The sequence below is a fragment of the Anguilla anguilla genome, chromosome 7, assembly GCF_013347855.1.
Source record: "Anguilla anguilla isolate fAngAng1 chromosome 7, fAngAng1.pri, whole genome shotgun sequence".
Classification (NCBI taxonomy): Eukaryota; Metazoa; Chordata; class Actinopteri; order Anguilliformes; family Anguillidae; genus Anguilla; species Anguilla anguilla.
Genome location: NC_049207.1, coordinates 30,145,017 through 30,155,165, shown reverse-complemented (window position 1 = coordinate 30,155,165; position 10,149 = coordinate 30,145,017). Strand labels below are relative to the sequence as shown.

Below are 10,149 nucleotides of genomic sequence, written 5' to 3'. Positions count from 1 at the left end.
TATATATGGTTACTTTTGTATTTATTGATTTTTATCGATTTAATCACCTGGAATTGAAATATTCTTCTGCAGCCGTTTGGGCATATTTTACCGTTGCCAAGCAAAACTGTCGTTGGTAGTTGAACTTGGACTGTTGTTATGCAACAAATAGGATATAACAGGCCAATAGTCAGATTGTAACTGTTTTATATATCCTCTCAAACACATTCATTATGTTTTTATGCGAACATTCACTTTCACACCAACACACACACACACACACACCAACATAGGCCAGGCTATGGCCCAGAGGCCATCACACCCCCCCCCCATAAAAAAACGGAGACCCACCGTGGTCTTCGTTGGCATTAGGCAAGGGCGCGAGACAGGGCGTCTGCCATTACATTGTCCCGGCCCTTGATATGACAAACGTCAAAGTGATAAGGCTGCAAAAACAACAGCCAGCGCATCAGCCGCTGGTTGCTGTTCTGCATACTGGAAAGGAAAGTGAGTGGGTTATGATCTGTATATATTGTGACTGGCACAGATCCAGCCCCAACATACACTTCAAAATACTGTAGGGACCAAATTAATGCAAGTGTCTCCTTCTCCACTACTGAATAGTTCAACTGATGTCTACCAAATTTTCGGGAGAAGAAGCATACAGGATGTTCAACCCCCTGTTCCCCCTCCTGCAGCAGAACCGCTCCTGCACCAACCCCACTAGCATCTACTTGGATTTTAAAGGGCTTGTCAAAGTTTGGAGCTGTAAGCACAGTAGTGTTACAAAGCAAGTCTTTCACAGCTACAAAAACTCAGATAATAGCCCACTAATCCCAAAAACCGCATCAGCTCTTTCTTACTGGTCGGTGCTGGGTACTTATCAATAGCATCTACTTTGGCCTGTACAGGACGCACGACCCCCTGGCCCACCACTCTGCCAAGGTAAGTGACTGTCGCCTTGGCAAACTCACACTTTGCCAAGTTGACAGTCAGATTGGCATGTACTAACTGGTCAAGCAGAGCTTCCAGACGGTGGACATGATCTACCCAGGTGTCACTGTACAGGACTACATCGTCCAAGTACGCCGCACAACCTGTTAAACCAGACAAAACTTTGTTCATTAGTCGCTGAAATGTGGCCGGAGCATTCCGCAAACCGAAAGGCATAACAGAATATGAGAACAGCCCACTGGAGGTAATAAATGCAGATATCTCCCTTGCTCTTGCCGTTAGAGGCACTTGCCAGTAACCCTTGAGAAGATCCAACTTTGTCACAAATTTGGCACCCCCTACCTCTATTACCTTAGCCTTAATAGAGCGCAGTGGAAATGCAGCTGGGTACCGCGTACTTTTACACATTATGGGTCAACAAGTAACTATTCCCAGCCTTACTTTTAGGCAGCGGGCCTACACAGTCAACAAGGAAGTACTCATAAGGCTTTTCCACCACTGGAATAGGATACAAGGGCGCTGGCTCCATTTTCTGATTAGGCTTCCCAGTAAGCTGACAGGTGTGACACACCTTACAATAAGCTGACACATCCCGCTTCAAACGAGGCCAAAAGAAATGACGCAGCACACGGTCATATGTTTTCTTTACCCCCAGATGACCAGTAATCCCATCATGTGAAACATTCAGCACCAGGTTCCTGAATTTAGATGGAACCACAATTTGGGTTACCTGGTCTCCCTGCACAATGTCAGTTGTACGGGCCCACTTCCTAAGGAGCAAACCTTCTCTAAGGAAGTAACCCGCTGGGACGCCCCCCAGCTCACTTTCTGGGCAAACTGACTCAAATAGGGGTTTAAGTGTGGGATCTACTGCCTGTTCCTTAACTAGCTCTTCTCTTGAGACAGATGGCAAAGGGGTGGCAAAAAGTTTCACCTGCTCTTTCCCTTTATCAGAGGTTGACTCGACCTGTGAAGGCGAGAGCTGGACTGACCCAGATTGTGCAGACTCCTCCCCACCAGCTGAGTTAGCCTTGCTCATTGCACGAGTCACAGCACAAGATGAGAAAACCTGAGGGTAGTGCATTGCACACTTATCTGGCTTTTCAGAGCAATGCGGAGATGAGGTAACCACCAAGGGTGGTAGGACATCTTTCCAAACCTTGACCCCTGCTAGATCATTTCCAAGAATAATATCTACACCTTCCATTGGCAGAGAAGGGCGCACACCCATGGCGAATTCACCTTGTACTAGGTCTGAGACTAAGGTAACTTTGTGTAAGGGTACACTCATTGGGATCAATTCTATTCCCCAAATCCAAGCTACAGTACCAGTATCAGTGCTAGCAGAAAAAGGCAAAACCCCCTCCAAAATAAAGCTCTGAGAGGCTCCAGTGTCTCTCAAAACCTTAACAGGTTTTTTAACTGCACTATCACCCAAGGAGGCAAAGCCAGTAGTGATAAATGGAGTATAACCTGTGTCTACTTCCCGGGATGGCACAAGCAATGGCTTCAACAGGGGAACAGTTGCTGATGTAGGCACAGGCGGTGATGGAGGTGATGGAGCAACCAGCCCCATAGATTGACATAGACACTACCAGAATTGTGAGCAGACTTCTGAACACCCTTATTTATTGGACACTCCCCCTTCCAATGACCCTTGTTTTTACATACATGACAAATTCGAGTAGAGTCAAATTTCCCATCAGTGCCTGGAACATTTCTGACGTGGACCTGCACTGACTCCTGAGTATTGGCAGATTTCCCATGTTTGAAATTAAAATTCTCCCTTTGACCCTCATCACCATGATAACGGCGAATTGCTGAACAACCTGGATGAGTTAACACATACTCATCAGCTAGCACCGCAGCCGCAGATGCTGTCTTTACCTTACTCTCATTAATGTATGTTGCAATGTGGTCAGGAACAGAGTTTTTGAATTGCTCCAACACAATGAGATCACACAAGTCTTCATAAGTGTACACCTGAGAGGCAGAACACTAACGTCCAAAATGGGCTATAATGGAGCGGGCAAATTCAACATGAGTTTGTCTGTGCCCTCTTTTCCAGTTACGGAACCTTTGCCTATACGCCTCAGGAACTAATTCATAAGCTTTTAACACAGCTGCCTTGACCTTAACATAATCTATGCTATTAGCAGGGCTGAGGGCAGAATACGCTTCCTGAGCTTTCCCTATGAAGACACATTGTAACATCAGTGTTTTATCAGCGTCAGGCCATCTCCTAGACTGTGCAACACGCTCAAATAATGAAAAGAATGTGTCAGGATCTCTTTCATCAAACTTTGGGAGTAAGCGCAAGTTCCCAGCAACATCAAACGCACCACCAGATTGGCCTGGCATACCATTACCCAAAAGAGATTCATTACCCCTTCCTTCTTTTATCAGCTCCAGTTTCAACTGTTCAACCTTAAATCTCTCCCTTTCTAGAGCAATCTTTGTCTCCTTATGAAGCTTCTCTCTCTCCAAGTCTACTTTTAATCTCTCCTGCTCCAATTGAAACTGCCACTTCTCCCTCTCAATTTTTGCTCTTTCCTTCTCTAGTTCCATACACTGTTCAAATGACAGATTACTTGTATGAAATTGTGGAGATACAAAACAAACAGTTTGAGGCTCAGCAGCTTCTAAAAGCTTTGCAGACACTGCTAGGCCCTCAACAATTTTCCTCATTTAGGCTTTTTTAGGCGTGTCCTCAAAACCTGACCAGCCCAAATGTTCTGCCAAATCAACTAGGTCTGCCTTAATAAACTGCATCAAAGTACTACGTGAAGGCCGTACCATGAACTCTGCAACCATAGGATTATCATGTTTGAGCTCCATGACTGAAGAGAAACTCCTAAACTACAACCTTATAGATAAAGCAACCAGAAAGATAATCCAGCTGTGCTTCCCACCCAATGAACAATCATAAAGGACAAACAGAAAAAGGAGCTTCCCCCTAAACTGCCTACTCAAAACTAAATAACTCAACCCTAGGCTTCATGTGCATACTGGTGGTGGGTACTTATGCACCTGTATACCGCTTGCTTCAGGAAAGGCTGGCTGCCTCCACCCAAGCTACGGCAGTGCCCCTGAGACAACTGCTCTAACCACACGGATAACACACAAAAACAACAAGGGGCGACATAGCTCAGGAGGTAAGACCGATTGTCTGGCAGTCGGAGGGTTGCCGGTTCAAACCCCGCCCTGGGCGTGTCGAAGTGTCCTTGAGCAAGACACCTAACCCCTAACCCCTAACTGCTCTGGCGAATGAGAGGCATCAATTGTAAAGCGCTTTGGATAAAAGCGCTATATAAATGCAGTCCATTTACCATTTACAACAAACCATCTAAAAAAACAAGAAAACCAACGAATACCCCTAATGAGGAAGCGTTGCTTATTCCTACTGGGGAAATGACTTTAGCTCCAGTCAGCTAGCAGTGACATAACTAACAGGCAATATTCATCCCCATGATTGCACATTGGCTGTGAACAGCACTTACCGATTATCACTGTGGTGCTTCCCTGTATTTCACTTCTTCAATTTGCAACAACAAAAACATTTTTAACCAAATATTAACCAAATAAAGCATAAACCAAAAAACAATTACCGTGTGTCTCCCAACAACTGGCCCCCTGCAAAACTATGCCTCAGAATTTAAGTCTAGGGTATTTGTTTTAGACAAAACAATGTCAAATCCAAAACTACAAAAACTAGGTCCACAGTTGGACGAGCCCACATTTGTTATGACCGCTTGTTAAGTTATAATAAAAAAGGGGAGACCACACGGTAAAGAACTTGGTTAAACAATAATTTTAATTTAAATAATCAAAAAAATGCAAAAAGAGAAACTAAACAGGCCCGGCAGCTGCCATCCAGGCAGGAGTAGAGAGAACCTGAACCAGCCGTGAAGCCATGCTTTATGGCCTCCTCTCCAGGTGAAGCCAATCTGCTAATGAGAGGGGAGGAGAGTTAGGCAAGGGCAAGCACAATTCAAAATGGGAGGGGCAAGGCTAGGAGAGAGAGAGAGCAAGAAGGCCACTCCCAAACGAGCAAGGAGAGAGACACACACCAACATAGGCCAGGCTATGGCCCAGAGGCCATCACAATGTCTTGACATCCGAGGCGACAGAATGCATTTACATTTCCAATATAACTGGCAACAACAGCAGAAAACATGCACACGTTGTAAACAATTTGCTGTTTGATTACTTTCTCATCGTCAATTCCATATAGGCTAATCGCAAAATGACAAGAATAGAACGAAAACTCGGACTTGCGTGAAAATTTAAATTAGTAGTGGTACAGCCACCGTTTGCTTTCCTTCGAAGTTACTGCTAGCCGAGCAGCGAAGTGTGCCCTCCAGATGCGAACCATGCACCATAAATTAGTCCATAGTCTTCCTGGTCTTTTTGTGGAATTGAAGAATGGCAGAGTAAAATTACGGCAGTCTGAAAAAGCTAAAGGGACGATTACTAGAATTAACCTGTTATTTTACCCTGACTAAAAAGTGTGGAAGGTGATTTCCAGTTTGCTTTTACTGTATCACCAATGTGAATTACGCAGAACTACCGCATACCTCACATAACTGTATCAAACGTTTTGAGTCAATTACAACGGGCTAACAAAGAAAATCCGGAAGAAAATATTCAGCAACCGAATTAATCCGTTTGAATGTTTTGGTACGTAATATGCTGTCCCAGCACGAATGCTTAGCATTTTATAAAACGAATACTAAAGCAAGAAAAGAACGGAAGAGCACACGTTATAATTCCAAGACGTTGGCAGGCTATAACCAAAACTAGGACACTGCGCCGCATAACATACAAAGTTTGATTTGAAGTTATTATGAAAATAAATCGGTTTGCGGCTGCAGATTTTTAAACATGGCGGTTGAAATAAAACAAATAACACTGCAAGTAGTCGACCAATCAGAAATTTTCAGCGCTTGTGCCCCACCCCAAAGGTTCCGGTACTTTTGGAAAGTACTAGCCCCCGAGCAGGAACTTTTTTGGGGGTAAAATAAAGCCCCCGGAACTAAATTTAGACCCTAGTTCCTGCGGTCAAAACGCACTGAGTTCCTCAAAAGGTTCCTAGTTCCGGGGTAAAGTTCCTGCGGTGGAAACGCGGCCCTCTCTTGCTTAATAACCTTTTATTTTAAAAGCAAACATCCAACAAAATTAAGTGAATGCTATTGTCTTAAGTGATCATGGGATAATTGACTCTCTGCTTCAGGTGGTACTTTGCCTCCACATCATGCATTAAAATGATATAACTCTTTGTGGATTATCCCTTATAAATAGTATCACAAATTCTCTTCTCTTTTAGGGCCCACAGAATGATGGCCAGGCTGGTGTGGAGGAGTCAGGTAAAGGAACTTTTTGTGTGTGTGTGTGTGTGTGTGTGTGTGTGTGTGTGTGTATTTGTGTATTTGTGTGGTAGTTGTAGGATGCAAGTTGTGACATCATCACATAACACACATTATATTCTCCTTAGTGTGGGTAAATGAAAGACACCATAAATGCCTATCTGCATACAAAACTATTGATAAAAATGATGCCAAATTACAACTTAATTTTCAAGCCGTAGAATTAAGGGTGTGTCATATACCACAACAATAATTATCGAAAGCAGTAATGATCATTGCCACCATGTTGTGTATTGCCTTTTTAGGGGGCCAAGCAGTGAAACATTTTTCTTGTGGTTCTGTGAAAATATGGCCAATTGACAAGCTAATGAATTTGCATTGGGCATGGCTTCTCACAAAAAGTCTGAACCTAATCAAACCACATGTTGGTTGGTTGAGGTCAAAATATAAAAAATATTCCAAAAAAAAATCACTGTTGTGTCAGGCAGGTCCCTAAGCTGATGGCATAGTCAATCATCTCAGTTGGAACTTATATATGTAAAGGTAGTGTCCATTTTCATAGAGCCTCTGTGCATGCCAACTGTTGTTATGTGGCTTATACCCTTGAAATTGATGGTTGCAACTTGCAGCTATATTTAGGGATCCAAGCAGTGAATGTGCTGGAACCCTTTTGTTTTTATTGGGATACTTTTTGTTGTTGTTGTTAGTGTGGTTGCCTTAGGCAAACACACTATTATTATCCCACATATTATTATTAGTGTGGTTGCCTTAGGCAAACACACTATTATTATCCCACATATTATTATTAGTGTGGTTGCCTTAGGCAAACACACTATTATTATTGCACATATTATTTATTAGTGTGGTTGCCTTAGGCAAGCACACTATTATTATTAGTGTGGTTGCCTTAGGCAAACACACTATTATTATTGCACATATTATTAGTGTGGTTGCTTTAAGGCAACCACACTACTATTATCGCACATATTATTAGTGTGGTTGCCTTAGGCAAGCACACTATTATTATTAGTGTGGTTGCCTTAGGCAAGCACACTATTATTATTGCACATATTATTATTATTAGTGTGGTTGCTTTAAGGCAACCACACTACTATTATCGCACATATTATTATTTTTATTTCTTTCTTTCCACCCATTTTTTGGACCGCTACTCCTCCCAGAGTTTTCACACCACATACACGTGCCATATGTCAAAATGACCGGCTTCTTTGGGCATCGTGTGCTATTACTTTGTGGAAAGTTTCGCTGTACGGTTTTTGAGAAATATAAATTTTTATGCCCAATTTTTCCCCATAGAGATGAATGGAGAAGGTGACGTCATTCATATGCGAACGGTGAAGTTACAGCATTGGTCGGCTTTGCACACGTGATGCGGTCAGCTCTACGGTCTCAGCAGCCAGGATAGGAATAGCTGAATGCGGAAGTGAAGGCGTAAAACGGTATTCCAAATGAAAAATTACAAATGAAAACGCTGTAAGCTAGCTATATCAACAAACATATGGCTTAGGCATACCCAGAAGTCCTCAATAATAATAGTATTTCACGAGATATTACGCTAATTCGTTGACAACGTTTCGTCACATGCAGCGTCTTAGAATGCTAGTGCTAACAAACAGTGAATGGCTTTAATGCGATAATGAGAGCACTTTCGGTTGACCTAAAAAAACGATATTAAAAAACCAAAAATAGACATGCTGTTATACCTGGTTAGAAAGCTTATGCTCTCAGCTACTGAATAAACGAATTTTCAAACAAGCCAGACTTTGCGTCTTTGCATGCTAGTGCTAACAAAGAGCGAATGCGTTCTATGAGATGATGACATAGTTTTCGGTTGACCTAAAAAACGATATTCCAAAACCTAAAATAGACGTGCTGTTATACCTGGTTAGAAAGCTTATGCTCTCAGCTACTGAATAAACTAATTTTCAAACAAGGCAGACTTTACTAAAAAGTGCAACAACGCCGTCAACAAAACGTGTGCAGCAGCTTCAGGTCCGGTCTTACTCCAGAAAAATACGTCAGCTTGTAATACCACACATACTGCATTGAGTGTCCTGTAACTTTGTAGTACAAACTGGCTTTATCTACACTTCATCGATCCAACAGGTGATAGAATAAGCTTTCTAACTATGTATAATATGTCACATTTTACTTTTGTAGTACCGTTTTATATTCCAGCGAGTTGGAAACTTTGGTCTCTTTATAACTGCATTGAGGCTAACAGCTAATAGACTATCCTCTGTCTATGAGTTGGTATCTAAGGTAACAGATTAAACTCTGAATTGCAGCCCACTTAAATGTTTTTAGTTGAATGGTAACAATGAGCTGAACTTAACGTAAAACTATCAATCAATCAAATTAATCTCCCTAGACCTGTCTTGCTTTTTAAAATGGTGCGGTCACGCAGTGTAGATATAGGGTTTTTCCAAGACCCTCTGAACTGGCCAGCTAGCTTTGTGATTCGCCGTCACTCGTCACAGCATACCGTGAGTAAAACACTTATCTCAAGTATTGATGAAGGGTTAATTTAGCTCTGAATACGTGTGTTGGAAATGAACTCGTTGCCGTGATGTTATATCATGTATACCATACTTTGTCTCTGCTCATGCTACAGAAACTGTTCGCTCCGTTCAGCACAAAGTCGACTTTGCGTTGGCGACAACCACACTTCACAATTTCTGCAGGAATTGTCTAGTTAGTGTGGTTGCCTCAGGCAACTACACTATTATTATCGCACATATTATTATTAGTGTGGTTGCCTTAGGCAAGCACACTATTATTATCGCACATATTATTATTTTTATTTCTTTTTTCCACCCATTTTTTGGACCGCTACTCCTCCCAGAGTTTTCACACCACATACACGTGCCATATGTCAAAATGACCGGCTTCTTTGGGAATCGTGTGCTATTACTTTGTGGACAGTTTCGCTGCACGGTTTTTGAGAAATATGAATTTTTATGCCCAATTTTTCCCCATAGAGATGAATGGAGAAGGTGACGTCGTTCATATGCGAACGGTGAAGTTACAGCATTGGTCGGCTTTGCACACGTGATGCGGTCAGCTCTACGGTCTCAGCTGCCAGGATAGGAATAGCTGAATGCGGAAGTGAAGGGTAAAACGGTATTCCAACTGAAAAATTACAAATGAAAACGCTGTCAGCTAGGTATATCAACAAACATATGGCTTAGGCATACCCAGAAGTCCTCAATAATAATAGTATTTCACGAGATATTACGCAAATTCGTTGACGACGTTTCGTCACATGCAGCGTCTTAGAATGCTAGTGCTAACAAACAGTGAATGGCTTTAATGCGATAATGAGAGCACTTTCGGTTGACCTAAAAAAACGATATTAAAAAACCAAAAATAGACGTGTTGTTATACCTGGTTAGAAAGCTTATGCTCTCAGCTACTGAATAAACGAATTTTCAAACAAGCCAGACTTTGCGTATTTGCATGCTAGTGCTAACAAAGAGCGAATACGTTCTATGACATGATGACATAGCTGTCGGTTGACCTAAAAAAACGATATTAAAAAAACAAAAATAGACGTGCTGTTATACCTGGTTAGAAAGCTTATGCTCTCAGCTACTGAATAAACGAATTTTCGAACAGGCCAGACTTTACTAAAAAGTGCAAGAACGCCGTCAACAAAACGTGTGCAGCAGCTTCAGGTCCGGTCTTACTCCAGAAAACGACGTCAGCTTGTAATACCACACATACTGCATTGAGTGCTCTGTAAGTTTTTAGTACAAACTGCCTTTATCTACACTTCATCTATCCAACAGGTGATAGAATAAGCTTTCTAACTATGTATAATATGTGA

The 10,149-nt window shown here is 42.1% G+C and overlaps 1 protein-coding gene across 1 annotated transcript in view; it reads left to right on the top strand.

Moving 5' to 3' along the window:
• Positions 1-10,149, top strand: part of eea1 (early endosome antigen 1) — a 273,538-nt gene that overhangs the window by 63,506 nt on the left and 199,883 nt on the right. The window contains exon 6 of the mRNA XM_035426231.1: positions 6,260-6,299. Within this exon, the coding sequence (XP_035282122.1) occupies positions 6,260-6,299 (40 nt within the window). The remainder of the gene's footprint in view (positions 1-6,259; positions 6,300-10,149) is intronic.